The sequence below is a fragment of the Pseudophryne corroboree genome, chromosome 1 (assembly GCF_028390025.1).
Source record: "Pseudophryne corroboree isolate aPseCor3 chromosome 1, aPseCor3.hap2, whole genome shotgun sequence".
Classification (NCBI taxonomy): Eukaryota; Metazoa; Chordata; class Amphibia; order Anura; family Myobatrachidae; genus Pseudophryne; species Pseudophryne corroboree.
The window spans coordinates 504,629,979-504,656,075 of record NC_086444.1 but is presented as its reverse complement, the minus strand read 5'-3'; the positions used below and the strand labels follow the sequence as shown (position 1 = coordinate 504,656,075).

Here is a 26,097-nt window from a genome sequence, read left to right as displayed (position 1 = left end):
TAGCTTTGCATGTATAGATCTAATGCAGCAGAATATGATGGTAGCTGTAGTCAATTGTAATTACCTGTAGGTGACAAGAAAAGAAGAAACGTCAATTCACAATCGATATCAGCTGAGGATAAATTAACGCTGATTGAACGCTGCTGTTATGTGTCAATTTTATCACGCTTTGATAAAATGCACGCTTCGATACTAAATGCACAGCCAAACGGCTTTGCACAGCCTACACCAGTGGACTTAAGTAGAAGACTATTACAAGTGAAACCAATAATTGAAATCTGTAACCACACCCCACCCCCTCAAATGCAAGGCAATAAATTACCTTAAAAACAACAACCAGGCATTCCACAAAGATTAAACTGGGTCTATATCATTCAAAACTTAAAAAAGTACTTCAAAATCACATACTATGCAATCATTTTACAATTGTAATTACCCAGCAGAATTAGCTTTGCATGTATAGATCTAATGCAGCAGAATATGATGGTAGCTGTAGTCAATTGTAATTACCCAGCAGAATTAGCTTTGCATGTATAGATCTAATGCAGCAGAATATGATGGTAGCTGTAGTCAATTGTAATTACCCAGCAGAATTAGCTTTGCATGTATAGATCTAATGCAGCAGAATATGATGGTAGCTGTAGTCAATTGTAATTACCTGTAGGTGACAAGAAAAGAAGAAACGTCAATTCACAATCGATATCAGCTGAGGATAAATTAACGCTGATTGAACGCTGCTGTTATGTGTCAATTTTATCACGCTTTGATAAAATGCACGCTTCGATACTAAATGCACAGCCAAACGGCTTTGCACAGCCTACACCAGTGGACTTAAGTAGAAGACTATTACAAGTGAAACCAATAATTGAAATCTGTAACCACACCCCACCCCCTCAAATGCAAGGCAATAAATTACCTTAAAAACAACAACCAGGCATTCCACAAAGATTAAACTGGGTCTATATCATTCAAAACTTAAAAAAGTACTTCAAAATCACATACTATGCAATAATTTTACAATTGTAATTACCCAGCAGAATTAGCTTTGCATGTATAGATCTAATGCAGCAGAATATGATGGTAGCTGTAGTCAATTGTAATTACCCAGCAGAATTAGCTTTGCATGTATAGATCTAATGCAGCAGAATATGATGGTAGCTGTAGTCAATTGTAATTACCCAGCAGAATTAGATTTGCATGTATAGATCTAATGCAGCAGAATATGATGGTAGCTGTAGTCAATTGTAATTACCCAGCAGAATTAGCTTTGCATGTATAGATCTAATGCAGCAGAATATGATGGTAGCTGTAGTCAATTGTAATTACCTGTAGGTGACAAGAAAAGAAGAAACGTCAATTCACAATCGATATCAGCTGAGGATAAATTAACGCTGATTGAACGCTGCTGTTATGTGTCAATTTTATCACGCTTTGATAAAATGCACGCTTCGATACTAAATGCACAGCCAAACGGCTTTGCACAGCCTACACCAGTGGACTTAAGTAGAAGACTATTACAAGTGAAACCAATAATTGAAATCTGTAACCACACCCCACCCCCTCAAATGCAAGGCAATAAATTACCTTAAAAACAACAACCAGGCATTCCACAAAGATTAAACTGGGTCTATATCATTCAAAACTTAAAAAAGTACTTCAAAATCACATACTATGCAATAATTTTACAATTGTAATTACCCAGCAGAATTAGCTTTGCATGTATAGATCTAATGCAGCAGAATATGATGGTAGCTGTAGTCAATTGTAATTACCCAGCAGAATTAGCTTTGCATGTATAGATCTAATGCAGCAGAATATGATGGTAGCTGTAGTCAATTGTAATTACCCAGCAGAATTAGATTTGCATGTATAGATCTAATGCAGCAGAATATGATGGTAGCTGTAGTCAATTGTAATTACCCAGCAGAATTAGCTTTGCATGTATAGATCTAATGCAGCAGAATATGATGGTAGCTGTAGTCAATTGTAATTACCTGTAGGTGACAAGAAAAGAAGAAACGTCAATTCACAATCGATATCAGCTGAGGATAAATTAACGCTGATTGAACGCTGCTGTTATGTGTCAATTTTATCACGCTTTGATAAAATGCACGCTTCGATACTAAATGCACAGCCAAACGGCTTTGCACAGCCTACACCAGTGGACTTAAGTAGAAGACTATTACAAGTGAAACCAATAATTGAAATCTGTAACCACACCCCACCCCCTCAAATGCAAGGCAATAAATTACCTTAAAAACAACAACCAGGCATTCCACAAAGATTAAACTGGGTCTATATCATTCAAAACTTAAAAAAGTACTTCAAAATCACATACTATGCAATCATTTTACAATTGTAATTACCCAGCAGAATTAGCTTTGCATGTATAGATCTAATGCAGCAGAATATGATGGTAGCTGTAGTCAATTGTAATTACCCAGCAGAATTAGCTTTGCATGTATAGATCTAATGCAGCAGAATATGATGGTAGCTGTAGTCAATTGTAATTACCCAGCAGAATTAGCTTTGCATGTATAGATCTAATGCACCAGAATATGATGGTAGCTGTAGTCAATTGTAATTACCCAGCAGAATTAGCTTTGCATGTATAGATCTAATGCAGCAGAATATGATGGTAGCTGTAGTCAATTGTAATTACCTGTAGGTGACAAGAAAAGAAGAAACGTCAATTCACAATCGATATCAGCTGAGGATAAATTAACGCTGATTGAACGCTGCTGTTATGTGTCAATTTTATCACGCTTTGATAAAATGCACGCTTCGATACTAAATGCACAGCCAAACGGCTTTGCACAGCCTACACCAGTGGACTTAAGTAGAAGACTATTACAAGTGAAACCAATAATTGAAATCTGTAACCACACCCCACCCCCTCAAATGCAAGGCAATAAATGACCTTAAAAACAACAACCAGGCATTCCACAAAGATTAAACTGGGTCTATATCATTCAAAACTTAAAAAAGTACTTCAAAATCACATACTATGCAATAATTTTACAATTGTAATTACCCAGCAGAATTAGCTTTGCATGTATAGATCTAATGCAGCAGAATATGATGGTAGCTGTAGTCAATTGTAATTACCCAGCAGAATTAGCTTTGCATGTATAGATCTAATGCAGCAGAATATGATGGTAGCTGTAGTCAATTGTAATTACCCAGCAGAATTAGCTTTGCATGTATAGATCTAATGCAGCAGAATATGATGGTAGCTGTAGTCAATTGTAATTACCCAGCAGAATTAGCTTTGCATGTATAGATCTAATGCAGCAGAATATGATGGTAGCTGTAGTCAATTGTAATTACCTGTAGGTGACAAGAAAAGAAGAAATGTCAATTCACAATCGATATCAGCTGAGGATAAATTAACGCTGATTGAACGCTGCTGTTATGTGTCAATTTTATCACGCTTTGAAAAAATGCACGTTGTTACACACCTAATAGTAATACTTTAGTATCGCTACCTACTACACCCTCCCTCACTGCTCCCTATATCCTCCCTGCTCCCTACACCCACCCTCCCTTCCTACTCCTTGCATCCATTCTACTGTGCTGCTCCCTACATCCTCCCTACACCCACCCTCCCTTGCTACCCTCCAAATCCACTCTCCCTGCTCCTTACACTGATCCCTACTACAATCCCGGGATCCCGGAAATCCCGGGATTGAGCATTTTTCAATCCCGAATCCCGGGATTGAAAAAATGGCCCGGGATTGGCCTCCCTAATTGTGACTTCTGTTTTGGTTTCCAGCATAACATCAGAGATATCACCGATGCCCTCATGCACTTGTGCAATGAAAGAAATGCTGATGATAAAAATCACAAACTAAGCGATGAGCAGATTATATCCACGGTGAATGACATCTTTGGCGCAGGTGAACATTTTATATGCAGAATTGTTTTGCTTTTCTGTTTTTTTTCTGTCTGCTTAACTACAGCATTAACAAAATATTTCTCTTACTGTATACCCCTTTCACAAATAAGACCTGGGAAATACACGGCTACGAACCACATACACACTACACCAAAAACCTGGGAAATTCCCTGGTCAGATGCGTTCACACAGAACCCAGGTGTTCCCTGGAATTTTGTGTGTCATTTGAAGGGGAATCTTTATTTTGGATAACAGTAATGACATCACTGAAAATTTAGCATTTTTAGATTCCTTTTTCTGACCACTGGTGCTTCTGCTGCCCACTGTACCTCCTGCTGCATCAGAGCTTTGGTGCTGCTGCCTCAATGTGTCTCCTGCAATCATGCAGTGGCGCCTTGGGTGCGGATGCCACTCTGCTCTGAGTGCTCCACAGTCATGTGGTCTGGGCACCTGCAGGAAAACCAAACATCCAATGTGATGCTTATCTTACAACCTGGGTCTAAAAACCTGGGTTGGGTGTATTCACATTACAGGCGTCCCAGGTCGCTCCTGGGAAAAACCTTAGGATCGAGTAAGATCTTGGACACGGGACTCTGACCCAGATTATTTCTGTTTACACAAAACAAAAACCAGGGTCAAGTTGTATATTCATAGAGACAAAACAGGGTTTTTGTTGAATTTGTTCGTTCAACTTAAAAGGGGTATTACTCGCATTACTCTGTTTTCTTTCATAGTAGAGTTCAGAGTACTTATTGATAAATGAGCCCATAATGTTCCAATTTTGTTGGTATGTAATCTTCATCTGGGCGTGGACAAATTTATCATAGAACATTGGACAAGTCATCCTCCCCCCTGTCCTCTACACGTTCTCTCTTCTACTCACGTCCCACCACAACATTGGATAAGTCATCCTCCTCCCTATCCTGTACATGATCTCTCTGCTACTCTCGTCCCACCACAACATTGGACAAGTCATCCTCCTCCCTGTCCTCTGCATGTTCTCTCTGTTACTCACGTCCCAGCACAACATTGGATAAGTCATCCTCCTCCCTGTCCTCTACACGTTCTCTCTTCTACTCACGTCCCAGCATAACATTGGACAAGTCATCCTCCTCCCTGTCCTGTACATGTTCTCTCTGCTACTCTCGTCCCACCACAACATTGGACAAGTCATCCTCCTCCCTGTCCTCTGCATGTTCTCTCTGTTACTCACGTCCCAGCACAACATTGGACAAGTCATCCTCCTCCCTGTCCTCTGCATGTTCTCTCTGCTATCTCGTCCCAGCACAACATTGGACAAGTCATCCTCCTCCCTGTCCTCTGCATGTTCTCTCTGCTACTCACGGCCCAGCAAACATTGGACAAGTCATCCTCCTCCCTGTCCTCTGCATGTTCTCTCTGCTACTCTCGTCCCAGCACAACATTGGACAAGTCATCCTCCTCCCTGTCCTCTACACGTTCTCTCTGCTATCTCATCCCAGCACAACATTGGACAAGTCATCCTCCTACCTGTCCTCTACACGTTCTCTCTGCTACTCTCGTCCCAGCACAACATTGGACAAGTCATCCTCCTCCCTGTCCTGTACATGTTCTCTCTGCTACTCTCGTCCCAGCACAACATTGGACAAGTCATCCTCCTCCCTGTCCCCTGCACGTTCTCTCTGCTACTCACGGCCAGCACAACATTGGTCAAGTCATTCTCCTCCCTGTCCTCTGCATGTTCTCTCTGCTACTCTCGTCCCAGCACAACATTGGACAAGTCATCCTCCTCCGTGTCCTCTGCATGTTCTCTCTGCTACTCTCGTCCCACCACAACATTGGACAAATCATCCTCCTCCCTGTCCTCTGCATGTTCTCTCTGTTACTCACGGCCAGCACAACATTGGACAAGTCATCCTCCTCCCTGTCCTCTGCATGTTCTCTCTGTTATTCACGTCCCAGCACAACATTGGACAAGTTATCCTCCTCCCTGTCCTCTGCATGTTCTCTCTGCTATCTCGTCCCAGCACAACCTTGGACAAGTCATCCTCCTCCCTGTCCTCTGCATGTTCTCTCTGCTACTCATGTCCCAGCATAACATTGGACAAGTCATCCTCCTCCCTGTCCTGTACATGTTCTCTCTGCTACTCTCGTCCCACCACAACATTGGACAAGTCATCCTCCTTCCTATCCTCTGCATGTTCTCTCTGTCACTCACGTCCCAGCACAACATTGGACAAGTCATCCTCCTCTCTGTCCTCTGCATGTTCTCTCTGTTACTCACGTCCCAGCACAACATTGGACAAGTCATCCTCCTCCCTGTCCTCTGCATGTTCTCTCTGCTATCTCGTCCCAGCACAACATTGGACAAGTCATCCTCCTCCCTGTCCTCTGCATGTTCTCTCTGCTACTCTCGTCCCAGCACAACATTGGACAAGTCATCCTCCTCCCTGTCCTCTGCATGTTCTCTCTGCTACTCACGGGCCAGCACAACATTGGACAAGTCATCCTCCTCCCTGTCCTCTGCATGTTCTCTCTGCTACTCTCGTCCCAGCACAACATTAGACAAGTCATCCTCCTCCCTGTCCTCTGCATGTTCTCTCTGCTACTCACGGCCCAGCACAACATTGGACAAGTCATCCTCCTCCCTGTCCTCTGCATGTTCTCTCTGCTACTCTCGTCCCAGCACAACATTGGACAAGTCATCCTCATCCCTGTCCTCTGCACGTTCTCACTGCTACTCTCGGCCAGCACAACATTGGTCAAGTCATCCTCCTCCCTGTCCTCTACACGTTCTCTCTGCTACTCACGTCCCAGCATAACATTGGACAAGTCATCCTCCTCCCTGTCCTGTACATGTTCTCTCTGCTACTCTCGTCCCACCACAACATTGGACAAATCATCCTCCTCCCTGTCCTCTGCATGTTCTCTCTGTTACTCACGGCCAGCACAACATTGGACAAGTCATCCTCCTCCCTGTCCTCTGCATGTTCTCTCTGTTACTCACGTCCCAGCACAACATTGGACAAGTCATCCTCCTCCCTGTCCTCTGCATGTTCTCTCTGCTACTCTCGTCCCAGCACAACATTGGACAAGTCATCCTCCTCCCTGTCCTCTGCATGTTCTCTCTGCTACTCACGGGCCAGCACAACATTGGACAAGTCATCCTCCTCCCTGTCCTCTGCATGTTCTCTCTGCTACTCTCGTCCCAGCACAACATTGGACAAGTCATCCTCCTCCCTGTCCTCTACATGTTCTCTCTGCTACTCACGGCCCAGCACAACATTCGACAAGTCATCCTCCTCCCTGTCCTCTGCATGTTCTCTCTGCTACTCTCATCCCAGCACAACATTGGACAAGTCATCCTCCTCCCTGTCCTCTGCACGTTCTCTCTGCTACTCATGGCCAGCACAACATTGGTCAAGTCATCCTCCTCCCTGTCCTCTACACGTTCTCTCTGCTACTCACGTCCCAGCATAACATTGGACAAGTCATCCTCCTCCCTGTAGTGTACATGTTCTCTCTGCTACTCTCGTCCCACCACAACATTGGACAAATCATCCTCCTCCCCGTCCTCTGCATATTCTCTCTGTTACTCACGGCCAGCACAACATTGGACAAGTCATCCTCCTCACTGTCCTGTACATGTTCTATCTGCTACTCTCGTCCCAGCACAACATTGGACAAGTCATCCTCCTCCCTGTCCTCTACACGTTCTCTCTGCTATCTCATCCCAGCACAACATTGGACAAGTCATCCTCCTACCTGTCCTCTACACGTTCTCTCTGCTACTTTCGTCCCAGCACAACATTGGACAAGTCATCCTCCTCCCTGTCCTGTACATGTTCTCTCTGCTACTCACGGCCCAGTAAAACATTGGACAAGTCATCCTCCTCCCTGTCCTCTGCATGTTCTCTCTCTGCTACTCTCGTCCCAGCACAACATTGGACAAGTCATTCTCCTCCCTGTCCTCTGCATGTTCTCTCTGCTACTCACGGCCCAGCACAACATTGGACAAGTCATCCTCCTCCCTGTCCTCTGCATGTTCTCTCTGCTACTCTCGTCCCAGCACAACATTGGACAAGTCATCCTCCTCCCTGTTCTCTGCATCTTCTCTCTGCTACTCTCGTCCCAGCACAACATTGGACAAGTCATCCTCCTCCCTGTCCTGTACATATTCTCTCTGCTACTCACGGCCCAGCAAAACATTGGACAAGTAATCCTCCTCCCTGTCCTCTGCATGTTCTCTCTGCTATCTCGTCCCAGCACAACATTGGACAAGTCATCCTCCTCCCTGTCCTCTGCATGTTCTCTCTGCTACTCACGGCCCAGCACAACATTGGACAAGTCATCCTCCTCCCTGTCCTCTGCATGTTCTCTCTGCTACTCACGGCCCAGCACAACATTGGACAAGTCATTCTCCTCCCTGTCCTCTGCATGTTCTCTCTGCTACTCTCGTCCCAGCACAACATTGGACAAGTCATCCTCCTCCCTGTCCTCTGCATGTTCTCTCTGCTACTCACGGCCCAGCACAACATTGGACAAGTCATCCTCCTCCCTGTCCTCTGCATGTTCTCTCTGCTACTCACGGCCCAGCACAACATTGGACAAGTCATCCTACTCCCTGTCCTGTACATGTTCTCTCTGCTACTCACTGCCCAGCAAAACATTGGACAAGTCATCCTCCTCCCTGTCCTCTGCATGTTCTCTCTGTTACTCACGTCCCAGCACAACATTGGACAAGTCATCCTCCTCCCTGTCCTCTGCATGTTCTCTCTGCTATCTCGTCCCAGCACAACATTGGACAAGTCATCCTCCTCCCTGTCCTCTGCATGTTCTCTCTGCTACTCACGGCCCAGCACAACATTGGACAAGTCATCCTCCTCCCTGTCCTCTGCATGTTCTCTCTGCTACTCTCTTCCCAGCACAACATTGGACAAGTCATCCTCCTCCCTGTCCTCTGCATGTTCTCTTTGCTACTCACGGCCCAGCACAACATTTGACAAGTCATCCTCCTCCCTGTCCTCTGCATGTTCTCTCTGCTACTCTCGTCCCAGCACAACATTGGACAAGTCATCCTCCTCCCTGTCCTCTGCATGTTCTCTCTGCTACTCTCGTCCCAGCACAACATTGGACAAGTCATCCTCCTCCCTGTCCTCTGCACGTTCTCTCTGCTACTCACGGCCAGCACAACATTGGTCAAGTCATCCTCCTCCCTGTCCTCTACACGTTCTCTCTGCTACTCACGTCCCAGCATAACATTGGACAAGTCATCCTCCTCCCTGTCCTGTCATTGTTCTCTCTGCTACTCTCGTCCCACCAGAACACTGGACAAATCATCCTCCTCCCTGTCCTCTGCACGTTCTCTCTGCTACTCACGGCCAGCACAACATTGGACAAGTCATCCTCCTCCCTGTCCTCTGCATGTTCTCTCTGCTACTCTCGTCCCAGCACAACATTGGACAAGTCATCCTCCTCCCTGTCCTCTGCATGTTCTCTCTGCTACTCTCGTCCCATCACAACATTGGACAAGTCATCCTCCTCCCTGTCCTCTGCACGTTCTCTCTGCTATCTCTTCCCAGCACAACATTGGACAAGTCATCCTCCTCCCTGTCCTCTGCATGTTCTCTCTGCTACTCATGGCCCAGCACAACATTGCATAAGTCATCCTCCTCCCTGTCCTCTGCATGTTCTTTCTGCTACTTTCGTCCCAGCACAACATTGGACAAGTCATCCTCCTCCCTGTCCCCTGCATATTCTCTCTGCTACTCATGGCACAGCACAACATTGCATAAGTCATCCTCCTCCCTGTCCTCTGCATGTTCTCTCTGCTACTCTCGTCCCAGCACAACATTGGACAAGTCATCCTCCTCCCTGTCCTGTACATGTTCTCTCTGCTACTCACGGCCCAGCAAAACATTGGACAAGTCATCCTCCTCCCTGTCCTTTGCATGTTCTCTCTGCTACTCACGTCCCAGTACAACATTGGACAAGTCATCCTCCTCCCTTTCCTCTGCATGTTCTCTCCGCTACTCTCGTCCCAGCACAACATTGGACAAGTCATCCTCTTCCCTGTCCTCTGCATGTACTCTCTGCTACTCATGGCTCAGCAAAACATTGGACAAGTCATCCTCCTCCCTGTCCTCTGCATGTTCTCTCTGTTACTCACGTCCCAGCACAACATTGGACAAGTCATCCTCCTCCCTGTCCTGTACGGGTGTGGTTCATCAAATCGACAGTGTCTAGTTCGACAATGTTTATGTCGACCACTATAGGTCGACAGTCACTAGGTCGACATGGATGGAAGGTCGACAGGGTTTCTAGGTCGACATGTGCTAGGTTGACAGGTCTAAAGGTCGACATGAGGATTTTTAAAAAGTTTTGTGTCGTTTTCTTCGTAAAGTGACCGGGATCCCAAATTAGTGCACCGCGTCCCCTCGCATGGCTCGCTTCACTCGCCATGCTTCGGGCATGGTGCCTTCGCTCCGCTACCGCTTCGCTCGGCACACTTTACCGTTCCAATCGTAGTCCACGTGGATCGTTAAGTATGAAAAAATTCAAAAAAAGAAAAAAAATTTGAAAAACTCATGTCGACCTTTAGACCTGTTGACCTAGCACATGTCGTCCTAGAAACCCTGTCGACCTTCCATCCAAGTCGACCTAGAGACTGTCGACCTATAGTGGTTGACCTAAACATTGTCGACATAAACACTGTCGATCTTCAGACCGGATCCCTGTCCTCTACACGTTCTCTCTGCTACTCAAGGCCCAGCAAAACATTGGACAAGTAATCCTCCTCCCTGTCCTCTGCATGTTCTCTCTGTTACTCACGCCCCAGCACAACATTGGACAAGTCATCCTCCTCCCTGTCCTGTACATGTTCTCTCTGCTACTCACCGCCCAGCAAAACATTGGACAAGTCATCCTCCTCCCTGTCCTCTGCATGTTCTCTCTGCTACTCACGTCCCAGCACAACATTGGACAAGTCATCCTCCTCCCTGTCCTCTGCATGTTCTCTCTGCTACTCTCGTCCCAGCACAACATTGGACAAGTCATCCTCCTCCCTGTCCTCTGCATGTTCTCTCTGCTACTCATGGCCCAGCAAAACATTGGACAAGTCATCCTCCTCCCTGTCCTCTGCATGTTCTCTCTGTTACTCACGTCCCAGCACAACATTGGACAAGTCATCCTCCTCCCTGTCCTGTACATGTTCTCTCTGCTACTCACGGCCCAGCAAAACATTGGACAAGTCATCCTCCTCCCTGTCCTCTGCATGTTCTCTCTGCTATCTCGTCCCAGCACAACATTGGACAAGTCATCCTCCTCCCTGTCCTCTGCATGTTCTCTCTGCTACTCACGGCCCAGCACAACATTGGACAAGTCATCCTCCTCCCTGTCCTCTGCATGTTCTCTCTGTTACTCACGGCCAGCACAACATTGGACAAGTCATCCTCCTCCCTGTCCTCTACACGTTTTCTCTGCTATCTCGTCCCAGCACAACATTGGACAAGTCATCCTCCTCCCTGTCCTCTACACGTTCTCTCTGCTACTCACGGCCAGCACAACATTGCAAAAGTGATCCTCCTCCCTGTCCTCTGCATGTTCTCTCTGCTACTCTCGTCCCAGCACAACATTGGACAAGTCATCCTCCTCCCTGTCCTGTACATGTTCTCTCTGCTACTCACGGCCCAGCAAAACATTGGACAAGTCATCCTCCTCCCTGTCCTCTGCATGTTCTCTCTGCTACTCACGTCCCAGCACAACATAGGACAAGTCATCCTCCTCCCTGAACTCTGCATGTTCTCTCTGCTACTCTCATCCCAGCACAACATTGGACAAGTCATCCTCCTCCCTGTCCTCTGCATGTTCTCTCTGCTACTCTCGTCCCAGCACAACATTGGACAAGTCATCCTCCTCCCTGTCCTCTGCATGTTCTCTCTGCTACTCTCGTCCCAGCACAACAATGGACAAGTCATCCTCCTCCCTGTCCTCTGCATGTTCTCTCTGCTACTCACAGCCAGCACAACATTGGACAAGTCATCCTCCTCACTGTCCTTTACATGTTCTCTCTGCTACTCACGTCCCAGCACAACATTGGACAAGTCATCCTCCTCCCTGTCCTCTGCATGCATGTTCTCTCTGCTACTCACGGCCCAGCAAAACAATGGACAAGTCATCCTCCTCCCTGTCCTCTGCATGTTCTCTCTGCTACTCATGGCCCAGCACAACATTGGACAAGTCATCCTCCTCCCTGTCCTCTGCATGTTCTCTCTGCTACTCTCGTCCCAGCACAACATTGGGCAAGTCATCCTCCTCCCTGTCCTCTGCATGTTCTCTCTGCTATCTCGTCCCAGCACAACATTGGACAAGTCATCCTCCTCCCTGTCCTTTGCATGTTCTCTCTGCTACTCACGGCCTAGCACAACATTGGACAAGTCATCCTCCTCCCTGTCCTCTGCATGTTCTCTCTGTTACTCACGGCCAGCACAACATTGGACAAGTCATCCTCCTCCCTGTCCTCTGCATGTTCTCTCTGCTACTCTCGTCCCAGCACAACATTGGACAAGTCATCCTCCTCCCTGTCCTCTACACGTTCTCTCTGCTATCTCGTCCCAGCACAACATTGGACAAGTCATCCTCCTCCCTGTCCTCTACACGTTCTCTCTGCTACTCACGGCCAGCACAACATTGCAAAAGTGATCCTCCTCCCTGTCCTCTGCATGTTCTCTCTGCTACTCTCGTCCCAGCACAACATTGGACAAGTCATCCTCCTCCGTGTCCTGTACATGTTCTCTCTGCTACTCACGGCCCAGCAAAACATTGGACAAGTCATCCTCCTCCCTGTCCTCTACATGTTCTCTCTGCTACTCACGTCCCAGCACAACATTGGACAAGTCATCCTCCTCCCTGTCCTCTGCATGTTCTCTCTGCTACTCTCGTCCCAGCACAACATTGGACAAGTCATCCTCCTCCCTGTCCTCTGCATGTTCTCTCTGCTACTCATGGCCCAGCAAAACATTGGACAAGTCATCCTCCTCCCTGTCCTCTGCATGTTCTCTCTGTTACTCACGTCCCAGCACAACATTGGACAAGTCATCCTCCTCCCTGTCCTGTACATGTTCTCTCTGCTACTCACGGCCCAGCAAAACATTGGACAAGTCATCCTCCTCCCTGTCCTCTGCATGTTCTCTCTGCTATCTCGTCCCAGCACAACATTGGACAAGTCATCCTCCTCCCTGTCCTCTGCATGTTCTCTCTGCTACTCACGGCCCAGCACAACATTAGACAAGTCATCCTCCTCCCTGTCCTCTGCATGTTCTCTGTGTTACTCACGGCCAGCACAACATTGGACAAGTCATCCTCCTCCCTGTCCTCTACACGTTTTCTCTGCTATCTCGTCCCAGCACAACATTGGACAAGTCATCCTCCTCCCTGTCCTCTACACGTTCTCTCTGCTACTCACGGCCAGCACAACATTGCAAAAGTGATCCTCCTCCCTGTCCTCTGCATGTTCTCTCTGCTACTCTCGTCCCAGCACAACATTGGACAAGTCATCCTCCTCCCTGTCCTGTACATGTTCTCTCTGCTACTCACGGCCCAGCAAAACATTGGACAAGTCATCCTCCTCCCTGTCCTCTGCATGTTCTCTCTGCTACTCACGTCCCAGCACAACATTGGACAAGTCATCCTCCTCCCTGAACTCTGCATGTTCTCTCTGCTACTCTCATCCCAGCACAACATTGGACAAGTCATCCTCCTCCCTGTCCTCTGCATGTTCTCTCTGCTACTCTCGTCCCAGCACAACATTGGACAAGTCATCCTCCTCCCTGTCCTCTGCATGTTCTCTCTGCTACTATCGTCCCAGCACAACAATGGACAAGTCATCCTCCTCACTGTCCTCTGCATGTTCTCTCTGCTACTCACGGCCAGCACAACATTGGACAAGTCATCCTCCTCACTGTCCTTTACATGTTCTCTCTGCTACTCACGTCCCAGCACAACATTGGACAAGTCATCCTCCTCCCTGTCCTCTGCATGCATGTTCTCTCTGCTACTCACGGCCCAGCAAAACAATGGACAAGTCATCCTCCTCCCTGTCCTCTGCATGTTCTCTCTGCTACTCATGGCCCAGCACAACATTGGACAAGTCATCCTCCTCCCTGTCCTCTGCATGTTCTCTCTGCTACTCTCGTCCCAGCACAACATTGGGCAAGTCATCCTCCTCCCTGTCCTCTGCATGTTCTCTCTGCTATCTCGTCCCAGCACAACATTGGACAAGTCATCCTCCTCCCTGTCCTTTGCATGTTCTCTCTGCTACTCACGGCCTAGCACAACATTGGACAAGTCATCCTCCTCCCTGTCCTCTGCATGTTCTCTCTGTTACTCACGGCCAGCACAACATTGGACAAGTCATCCTCCTCCCTGTCCTCTGCATGTTCACTCTGCTACTCACGGCCAGCACAACATTGGACAAGTCATCCTCCTCACTGTCCTGTACATTTTCTCTCTGCTACTCTCGTCCCAGCACAACATTGGACAAGTCATCCTCCTCCCTGTCCTCTACACGTTCTCTCTGCTATCTCGTCCCAGCACAACATTGGACAAGTCATCCTCCTCCCTGTCCTCTACACGTTCTCTCTGCTACTCACGGCCAGCACAACATTGCAAAAGTGATCCTCCTCCCTGTCCTCTGCATGTTCTCTCTGCTACTCTCGTCCCAGCACAACATTGGACAAGTCATCCTCCTCCCTGTCCTGTACATGTTCTCTCTGCTACTCACGGCCCAGCAAAACATTGGACAAGTCATCCTCCTCCCTGTCCTCTGCATGTTCTCTCTGCTACTCACGTCCCAGCACAACATTGGACAAGTCATCCTCCTCCCTGTCCTCTGCATGTTCTCTCTGCTACTCTCGTCCCAGCACAACATTGGACAAGTCATCCTCCTCCCTGTCCTCTGCATGTTCTCTCTGCTACTCATGGCCCAGCAAAACATTGGACAAGTCATCCTCCTCCCTGTCCTCTGCATGTTCTCTCTGTTACTCACGTCCCAGCACAACATTGGACAAGTCATCCTCCTCCCTGTCCTGTACATGTTCTCTCTGCTACTCACGGCCCAGCAAAACATTGGACAAGTCATCCTCCTCCCTGTCCTCTGCATGTTCTCTCTGCTATCTCGTCCCAGCACAACATTGGACAAGTCATCCTCCTCCCTGTCCTCTGCATGTTCTCTCTGCTACTCACGGCCCAGCACAACATTGGACAAGTCATCCTCCTCCCTGTCCTCTGCATGTTCTCTCTGTTACTCACGGCCAGCACAACATTGGACAAGTCATCCTCCTCCCTGTCCTCTACACTTTTTCTCTGCTATCTCGTCCCAGCACAACATTGGACAAGTCATCCTCCTCCCTGTCCTCTACACGTTCTCTCTGCTACTCACGGCCAGCACAACATTGCAAAAGTGATCCTCCTCCCTGTCCTCTGCATGTTCTCTCTGCTACTCTCGTCCCAGCACAACATTGGACAAGTCATCCTCCTCCCTGTCCTGTACATGTTCTCTCTGCTACTCACGGCCCAGCAAAACATTGGACAAGTCATCCTCCTCCCTGTCCTCTGCATGTTCTCTCTGCTACTCACGTCCCAGCACAACATTGGACAAGTCATCCTCCTCCCTGAACTCTGCATGTTCTCTCTGCTACTCTCATCCCAGCACAACATTGGACAAGTCATCCTCCTCCCTGTCCTCTGCATGTTCTCTCTGCTACTCTCGTCCCAGCACAACATTGGACAAGTCATCCTCCTCCCTGTCCTCTGCATGTTCTCTCTGCTACTCTCGTCCCAGCACAACAATGGACAAGTCATCCTCCTCCCTGTCCTCTGCATGTTCTCTCTGCTACTCACGGCCAGCACAACATTGGACAAGTCATCCTCCTCACTGTCCTTTACATGTTCTCTCTGCTACTCACGTCCCAGCACAACATTGGACAAGTCATCCTCCTCCCTGTCCTCTGCATGCATGTTCTCTCTGCTACTCACGGCCCAGCAAAACAATGGACAAGTCATCCTCCTCCCTGTCCTCTGCATGTTCTCTCTGCTACTCATGGCCCAGCACAACACTGGACAAGACATCCTCCTCCCTGTCCTCTGCATGTTCTCTCTGCTACTCTCGTCCCAGCACAACATTGGGCAAGTCATCCTCCTCCCTGTCCTCTGCATGTTCTCTCTGCTATCTCGTCCCAGCACAACATTGGACAAGTCATCCTCCTCCCTGTCCTTTGCATGTTCTCTCTGCTACTCACGGCCTAGCACAACATTGGACAAGTCATCCTCCTCCCTGTCCTCTGCATGTTCTCTCTGTTACTCACGGCCAGCACAACATTGGACAAGTCATCCTCCTCCCTGTCCTCTGCATGTTCACTCTGCTACTCACGGCAAGCACAACATTGGACAAGTCATCCTCCTCACTGTCCTGTACATGTTCTCTCTGCTACTCTCGTCCCAGCACAACATTGGACAAGTAATCCTCCTCCCTGTCCTCTACACGTTCTCTCTGCTATCTCGTCCCAGCACAACATTGGACAAGTCATCCTCCTCCCTGTCCTCTACACGTTCTCTCTGCTACTCACGGCCAGCACAACATTGCAAAAGTGATCCTCCTCCCTGTCCTCTGCATGTTCTCTCTGCTACTCTCGTCCCAGCACAACATTGGACAAGTCATCCTCCTCCCTGTCCTGTACATGTTCTCTCTGCTACTCACGGCCCAGCAAAACATTGGACAAGTCATCCTCCTCCCTGTCCTCTGCATGTTCTCTCTGCTACTCTCGTCCCACCACAACATTGGACAAATCATCCTCCTCCCTGTCCTCTGCACGTTCTCTCTGCTACTCACGGCCAGCACAACATTGGACAAGTCATCCTCCTCCCTGTCCTCTGCATGTTCTCTCTGCTACTCTCGTCCCAGCACAACATTGGACAAGTCATCCTCCTCCCTGTCCTCTGCATGTTCTGTCTGCTACTCTCGTCCCATCACAACATTGGACAAGTCATCCTCCTCCCTGTCCTCTGCACGTTCTCTCTGCTATCTCTTCCCAGCACAACATTGGACAAGTCATCCTCCTCCCTGTCCTCTGCATGTTCTCTCTGCTACTCATGGCCCAGCACAACATTGCATAAGTCATCCTCCTCCCTGTCCTCTGCATGTTCTTTCTGCTACTCTCGTCCCAGCACAACATTGGACAAGTCATCCTCCTCCCTGTCCCCTGCATATTCTCTCTGCTACTCATGGCACAGCACAACATTGCAAAAGTGATCCTCCTCCCTGTCCTCTGCATGTTCTCTCTGCTACTCTCGTCCCAGCACAACATTGGACAAGTCATCCTCCTCCCTGTCCTCTGCATGTTCTCTCTGCTACTCTCGTCCCATCACAACATTGGACAAGTCATCCTCCTCCCTGTCCTCTGCACGTTCTCTCTGCTATCTCTTCCCAGCACAACATTGGACAAGTCATCCTCCTCCCTGTCCTCTACACGTTCTCTCTGCTACTCACGGCCAGCACAACATTGCAAAAGTGATCCTCCTCCCTGTCCTCTGCATGTTCTCTCTGCTACTCTCGTCCCAGCACAACATTGGACAAGTCATCCTCCTCCCTGTCCTGTACATGTTCTCTCTGCTACTCACGGCCCAGCAAAACATTGGACAAGTCATCCTCCTCCCTGTCCTCTGCATGTTCTCTCTGCTACTCTCGTTCCACCACAACATTGGACAAATCATCCTCCTCCCTGTCCTCTGCACATTCTCTCTGCTACTCACGGCCAGCACAACATTGGACAAGTCATCCTCCTCCCTGTCCTCTGCATGTTCTCTCTGCTACTCTCGTCCCAGCACAACATTGGACAAGTCGTCCTCCTCCCTGTCCTGTACATGTTCTCTCTGCTACTCACGGCCCAGCAAAACATTGGACAAGTCATCCTCCTCCCTGTCCTTTGCATGTTCTCTCTGCTACTCACGTCCCAGCACAACATTGGACAAGTCATCCTCCTCCCTTTCCTCTGCATGTTCTCTCCGCTACTCTCGTCCCAGCACAACATTGGACAAGTCATCCTCTTCCCTGTCCTCTGCATGTACTCTCTGCTACTCATGGCTCAGCAAAACATTGGACAAGTCATCCTCCTCCCTGTCCTCTGCATGTTCTCTCTGTTACTCACGTCCCAGCACAACATTGGACAAGTCATCCTCCTCCCTGTCCTGTACGGGTGTGGTTCATCAAATCGACAGTGTCTAGTTCGACAATGTTTATGTCGACCACTATAGGTCGACAGTCACTAGGTCGACATGGATGGAAGGTCGACAGGGTTTCTATGTCGACATGTGCTAGGTCGACAGGTCTAAAGGTCGACATGAGGATTTTTAAAAAGTTTTGTGTCGTTTTCTTCGTAAAGTGACCGGGATCCCAAATTAGTGCACCGCGTCCCCTCGCATGGCTCGCTTCACTCGCCATGCTTCGGGCATGGTGCCTTCGCTCCGCTACCGCTTCGCTCGGCACACTTTACCGTTCCAATCGTAGTCCACGTGGATCGTTAAGTATGAAAAAATGCAAAAAAAGAAAAAAAATGTGAAAAACTCATGTCGACCTTTAGACCTGTTGACCTAGCACATGTCGTCCTAGAAACCCTGTCGACCTTCCATCCAAGTCGACCTAGTGACTGTCGACCTATAGTGGTTGACCTAAACATTGTCGACATAAACACTGTCGATCTTCAGACCGGATCCCTGTCCTCTACACGTTCTCTCTGCTACTCAAGGCCCAGCAAAACATTGGACAAGTAATCCTCCTCCCTGTCCTCTGCATGTTCTCTCTGTTACTCACGCCCCAGCACAACATTGGACAAGTCATCCTCCTCCCTGTCCTGTACATGTTCTCTCTGCTACTCACCGCCCAGCAAAACATTGGACAAGTCATCCTCCTCCCTGTCCTCTGCATGTTCTCTCTGCTACTCACGTCCCAGCACAACATTGGACAAGTCATCCTCCTCCCTGTCCTCTGCATGTTCTCTCTGCTACTCTCGTCCCAGCACAACATTGGACAAGTCATCCTCCTCCCTGTCCTCTGCATGTTCTCTCTGCTACTCATGGCCCAGCAAAACATTGGACAAGTCATCCTCCTCCCTGTCCTCTGCATGTTCTCTCTGCTACTCACGGCCCAGCACAACATTGGACAAGTCATCCTCCTCCCTGTCCTCTGCATGTTCTCTCTGTTACTCACGGCCAGCACAACATTGGACAAGTCATCCTCCTCCCTGTCCTCTACACGTTTTCTCTGCTATCTCGTCCCAGCACAACATTGGACAAGTCATCCTCCTCCCTGTCCTCTACACGTTCTCTCTGCTACTCACGGCCAGCACAACATTGCAAAAGTGATCCTCCTCCCTGTCCTCTGCATGTTCTCTCTGCTACTCTCGTCCCAGCACAACATTGGACAAGTCATCCTCCTCCCTGTCCTGTACATGTTCTCTCTGCTACTCACGGCCCAGCAAAACATTGGACAAGTCATCCTCCTCCCTGTCCTCTGCATGTTCTCTCTGCTACTCACGTCCCAGCACAACATTGGACAAGTCATCCTCCTCCCTGAACTCTGCATGTTCTCTCTGCTACTCTCATCCCAGCACAACATTGGACAAGTCATCCTCCTCCCTGTCCTCTGCATGTTCTCTCTGCTACTCTCGTCCCAGCACAACATTAGACAAGTCATCCTCCTCCCTGTCCTCTGCATGTTCTCTCTGCTACTCTCGTCCCAGCACAACAATGGACAAGTCATCCTCCTCCCTGTCCTCTGCATGTTCTCTCTGCTACTCACGGCCAGCACAACATTGGACAAGTCATCCTCCTCACTGTCCTTTACATGTTCTCTCTGCTACTCACGTCACAGCACAACATTGGACAAGTCATCCTCCTCCCTGTCCTCTGCATGCATGTTCTCTCTGCTACTCACGGCCCAGCAAAACAATGGACAAGTCATCCTCCTCCCTGTCCTCTGCATGTTCTCTCTGCTACTCATGGCCCAGCACAACATTGGACAAGTCTTCCTCCTCCCTGTCCTCTGCATGTTCTCTCTGCTACTCTCGTCCCAGCACAACATTGGGCAAGTCATCCTCCTCCCTGTCCTCTGCATGTTCTCTCTGCTATCTCGTCCCAGCACAACATTGGACAAGTCATCCTCCTCCCTGTCCTTTGCATGTTCTCTCTGCTACTCACGGCCTAGCACAACATTGGACAAGTCATCCTCCTCCCTGTCCTCTGCATGTTCTCTCTGTTACTCACGGCCAGCACAACATTGGACAAGTCATCCTCCTCCCTGTCCTCTGCATGTTCACTCTGCTACTCACGGCCAGCACAACATTGGACAAGTCATCCTCCTCACTGTCCTGTACATGTTCTCTCTGCTACTCTCGTCCCAGCACAACATTGGACAAGTCATCCTCCTCCCTGTCCTCTACACGTTCTCTCTGCTATCTCGTCCCAGCACAACATTGGACAAGTCATCCTCCTCCCTGTCCTCTACACGTTCTCTCTGCTACTCACGGCCAGCACAACATTGCAAAAGTGATCCTCCTCCCTGTCCTCTGCATGTTCTCTCTGCTACTCTCGTCCCAGCACAACATTGGACAAGTCATCCTCCTCCCTGTCCTGTACATGTTCTCTCTGCTACTCACGGCCCAGCAAAACATTGGACAAGTCATCCTCCTCCCTGTCCTCTGCATGTTCTCTCTGCTACTCACGTCCCAGCACAACATTGGACAAGTCATCCTCCTCCCTGTCCTCTGCATGTTCTCTCTGCTACTCTCGTCCCAGCACAACATTGGACAAGTCATCCTCCTCCCTGTCCTCTGCATGTTCTCTCTGCTACTCTCGTCCCAGCACAACATTGGACAAGTCATCCTCCTCCCTGTCCTCTGCATGTTCTCTCTGCGACTCTCGTCCCAGCACAACAATGGACAAGTCATCCTCCTCCCTGTCCTCTGCATGTTCTCTCTGCTACTCACGGCCAGCACAACATTGGACAAGTCATCCTCCTCACTGTCCTTTACATGTTCTCTCTGCTACTCATGTCCCAGCACAACATTGGACAAGTCATCCTCCTCCCTGTCCTCTGCATGTTCTCTCTGCTACTCACGTTTCAGCACAACATTGGACAAGTCATCCTCCTCCCTGTCCTCTGCATGTTCTCTCTGCTACTCATGGCCCAGCACAACATTGGACAAGTCATCCTCCTCCATGTCCTCTGCATGTTCTCTCTGCTACTCTCGTCTCAGCACAACATTGGGCAAGTCATCCTCCTCCCTGTCCTCTGCATGTTCTCTCTGCTACTCTCGTCCCAGCACAACATTGGATAAGTCATCCTCCTCCCTGTCCTCTGCATGTTCTCTCTGCTACTCTCGTCCCAGCACAACATTGGACAAGTCATCCTCCTCCCTGTCCTCTGCATGTTCTCTCTGCTACTCATGGCCCAGCAAAACATTGGACAAGTCATCCTCCTCCCTGTCCTCTGCATGTTCTCTCTGCTACTCTCGTCCCAGCACAACATTGGACAAGTCATCCTCCTCCCTGTCCTGTACATGTTCTCTCTGCTACTCACGGCCCAGCAAAACATTGGACAAGTCATCCTCCTCCCTGTTCTCTGCATGTTCTCTCTGCTACTCTCGTCCCAGCACAACATTGGACAAGTCATCCTCCTCCCTGTCCTCTGCATGTTCTCTCTGCTACTCTCGTCCCAGCAAAACATTGGACAAGTCATCCTCCTCCCTGTCCTCTGCATGTTCTCTCTGCTACTCATGGCCCAGCACAACATTGCATAAGTCATCCTCCTCCCTGTCCTCTGCATGTTCTTTCTGCTACTCTCGTCCCAGCACAACATTGGACAAGTCATCCTCCTCCCTGTCCTCTGCATGCATGTTCTCTCTGCTACTCACGGCCCAGCAAAACAAAGGACAAGTCAGCCTCCTCCCTGTCCTCTGCATGTTCTCTCTGCTACTCATGGCCCAGCACAACATTGGACAAGTCATCCTCCTCCCTTTCCTCTGCATGTTCTCTCTGCTACTCTCGTCCCAGCACAACATTGGGCAAGTCATCCTCCTCCCTGTCCTCTGCATGTTCTCTCTGCTACTCTCGTCCCAGCACAACATTGGACAAGTCATCCTCCTCCCTGTCCTCTGCATGTTCTCTCTGCTACTCTCGTCCTAGCACAACATTGGACAAGTCATCCTCCTCCCTGTCCTCTGCATGTTCTCTCTGCTACTCTCGTCCCAGCACAACATTGGACAAGTCATCCTCCTCCCTGTCCTGTACATGTTCTCTCTGCTACTCACGGCCCATTAAAACATTGGACAAGTCATCCTCCTCCCTGTTCTCTGCATGTTCTCTCTGCTACTCTCGTCCCAGCACAACATTGGACAAGTCATCCTCCTCCCTGTCCTCTGCATGTTCTCTCTGCTACTCTCGTCCCAGCACAACATTGGACAAGTCATCCTCCTCCCTGTCCTCTGCATGTTCTCTCTGCTACTCATGGCCCAGCAAAACATTGGACAAGTCATCCTCCTTCCTGTCCTCTGCATGTTCTTTATGTTTCTCACGTCCCAGCACAACATTGGACAAGTCATCCTCCTCCCTGTCCTCTGCATGTTCTTTCTGCTATCTCGTCCCATCACAACATTGGACAAGTCATCCTCCTCCCTGTCCTCTGCATGTTCTCTTTGCTACTCATGGCCCAGCACAACATTGCATAAGTCATCCTCCTCCCTGTCCTCTGCATGTTCTCTCTGCTACTCTCGTCCCAGCACAACATTGGACAATTCATCCTCCTCCCTGTCCTGTACATGTTCTCTGCTACTCACGTCCCACCACAACATTGGACAAGTCATCCTCCTCCCTGTCCTCTGCATGTTCTCTCTGCTACTCACGTCCCAGCACAACATTGGACAAGTCATCCTCCTCCCTGTCCTCTGCATGTTCTCTCTGCTACACTCGTCCCAGCACAACATTGGACAAGTCATCCTCCTCCCTGTCCCCTGCATGTTCTCTCTGCTACTCATGGCCCAGCAAAACATTGGACAAGTCATCCTCCTTCCTGTCCTCTGCATGTTCTCTATGTTTCTCACGTCCCAGCACAACATTGGACAAGTCATCCTCCTCCCTGTCCTGTACATGTTCTCTCTGCTACTCACGGCCCAGCAAAACATTGGACAAGTCATCCTCCTCCCTGTCCTCTGCATGTTCTCTCTGTTACTCACGTCCCAGCACTACATTGGACAAGTCATCCTCCTCCCTGTCCTGTACATGTTCTCTCTGCTACTCACGGCCCAGCAAAACATTGGACAAGTCATCCTCCTCCCTGTCCTCTGCATGTTCTCTCTGCTATCTCGTCCCAGCACAACATTGGACAAGTCATCCTCCTCCCTGTCCTCTGCATGTTCTCTCTGCTACTCATGGCCCAGCACAACATTGGACAAGTCATCCTCCTCCCTGTCCTCTGCATGTTCTCTCTGCTACTCACGGCCAGCACAACATTGGACAAGTCATCCTCCTCCCTGTCCTCTGCATGTTCACTCTGCTACTCACGGCCAGCACAACATTGGACAAGTCATCCTCCTCACTGTCCTGTACATGTTCTCTCTGCTACTCTCGTCCCAGCACAACATTGGACAAGTCATCCTCCTGCCTGTCCTCTACACGTTCTCTCTGCTATCTCGTCCCAGCACAACATTGGACAAGTCATCCTCCTCCCTGTCCTCTACACGTTCTCTCTGCTACTCACGGCCAGCACAACATTGCAAAAGTCATCCTCCTCCCTGTCCTCTGCATGTTCTCTCTGCTACTCTCGTCCCAGCACAACATTGGACAAGTCATCCTCCTCCCTGTCCTGTACATGTTCTCTCTGCTACTCACGGCCCAGCAAAACATTGGACAAGTCATCCTCCTCCCTGTCCTCTGCATGTTCTCTCTGCTACTCACGTCCCAGCACAACATTGGACAAGTCATCCTCCTCCCTGTCCTCTGCATGTTCTCTCTGCTACTCTCGTCCCAGCACAACATTGGACAAGTCATCCTCCTCCCTGTCCTCTGCATGTTCTCTCTGCTACTCTCGTCCCAGCACAACATTGGACAAGTCATCCTCCTCCCTGTCCTCTGCATGTTCTCTCTGCTACTCTCGTCCCAGCACAACAATGGACAAGTTATCCTCCTCCCTGTCCTGTACATGTTCTCTCTGCTACTCACCGCCCAGCAAAACATTGGACAAGTCATCCTCCTCCCTGTCCTCTGCATGTTCTCTCTGCTACTCACGTCCCAGCACAACATTGGACAAGTCATCCTCCTCCCGGTCCTCTGCATGTTCTCTCTGCTACTCTCGTCCCAGCACAACATTGGACAAGTCATCCTCCACCCTGTCCTCTGCATGTTCTCTCTGCTACTCATGGCCCAGCAAAACATTGGACAAGTCATCCTCCTTCCTGTCCTCTGCATGTTCTCTCTGTTTCTCACGTCCCAGCACAACATTGGACAAGTCATCCTCCTCCCTGTCCTGTACATGTTCTCTCTGCTACTCACGGCCCAGCAAAACATTGGACAAGTCATCCTCCTCCCTGTCCTCTGCATGTTTTCTCTGTTACTCACGTCCCAGCACAACATTGGACAAGTCATCCTCCTCCCTGTCCTGTACATGTTCTCTCTGCTACTCACGGCCCAGCAAAACATTGGACAAGTCATCCTCCTCCCTGTCCTCTGCATGTTCTCTCTGCTATCTCGTCCCAGCACAACATTGGACAAGTCATCCTCCTCCCTGTCCTCTGCATGTTCTCTCTGCTACTCACGGCCCAGCACAACATTGGACAAGTCATCCTCCTCCCTGTCCTCTGCATGTTCTCTCTGTTACTCACGGCCAGCACAACATTGGACAAGTCATCCTCCTCCCTGTCCTCTGCATGTTCACTCTGCTACTCACGGCCAGCACAACATTGGACAAGTCATCCTCCTCCCTGTCCTGTACATGTTCTCTCTGTTACTCTCGTCCCAGCACAACATTGGACAAGTCATCCTCCTCCCTGTCCTCTATACGTTCTCTCTGCTATCTCGACCCAGCACAACATTGGACAAGTCATCCTCCTCCCTGTCCTCTACACGTTCTCTCTGCTACTCACGGCCAGCACAACATTGCAAAAGTCATCCTCCTCCCTGTCCTCTGCATGTTCTCTCTGCTACTCTCGTCCCAGCACAACATTGGACAAGTCATCCTCCTCCCTGTCCTGTTCATGTTCTCTCTGCTACTCACGGCCCATCAAAACATTGGACAAGTCATCCTCCTCCCTGTCCTCTGCATGTTCTCTCTGCTACTCACGTCCCAGCACAACATTGGACAAGTCATCCTCCTGCCTGTCCTCTACACGTTCTCTCTGCTATCTCGTCCCAGCACAACATTGGACAAGTCATCCTCCTCCCTGTCCTCTACACGTTCTCTCTGCTATCTCGTCCCAGCACAACATTGGACAAGTCATCCTCCTCCCTGTCCTCTGCATGTTCTCTCTGCTATCTCGTCCCAGCACAACATTGGACAAGTCATCCTCCTCCCTGTCCTCTGCATGTTCTCTCTGCTACTCATGGCCCAGCACAACATTGGACAAGTCATCCTCCTCCCTGAACTCTGCATGTTCTCTCTGCTACTCTCATCCCAGCACAACATTGGACAAGTCATCCTCCTCCCTGTCCTCTGCATGTTCTCTCTGCTACTCTCGTCCCAGCACAACATTGGACAAGTCATCCTCCTCCCTGTCCTCTGCATGTTCTCTCTGCTACTCTCGTCCCAGCACAACAATGGACAAGTCATCCTCCTCCCTGTCCTCTGCATGTTCTCTCTGCTACTCACGGCCAGCACAACATTGGACAAGTCATCCTCCTCACTGTCCTTTACATGTTCTCTCTGCTACTCACGTCCCAGCACAACATTGGACAAGTCATCCTCCTCCCTGTCCTCTGCATGCATTTTCTCTCTGCTACTCACGGCCCAGCAAAACAATGGACAAGTCATCCTCCTCCCTTTCCTCTACATGTTCTCTCTGCTACTCATGGCCCAGCACAACATTGGACAAGTCATCCTCCTCCCTGTCCTCTGCATGCTCTCTCTGCTACTCTCGTCTCAGCACAACATTGGGCAAGTCATCCTCCTCCCTGTCCTCTGC

At 49.4% G+C, this 26,097-nt stretch overlaps 1 protein-coding gene across 1 annotated transcript in view; it reads left to right on the top strand.

The window, feature by feature from the left end:
* Positions 1–26,097, top strand: part of LOC134895862 (cytochrome P450 1A1-like) — a 212,203-nt gene that overhangs the window by 44,227 nt on the left and 141,879 nt on the right. The window contains exon 3 of the mRNA XM_063913870.1: positions 3,776–3,899. Within this exon, the coding sequence (XP_063769940.1) occupies positions 3,776–3,899 (124 nt within the window). The remainder of the gene's footprint in view (positions 1–3,775; positions 3,900–26,097) is intronic.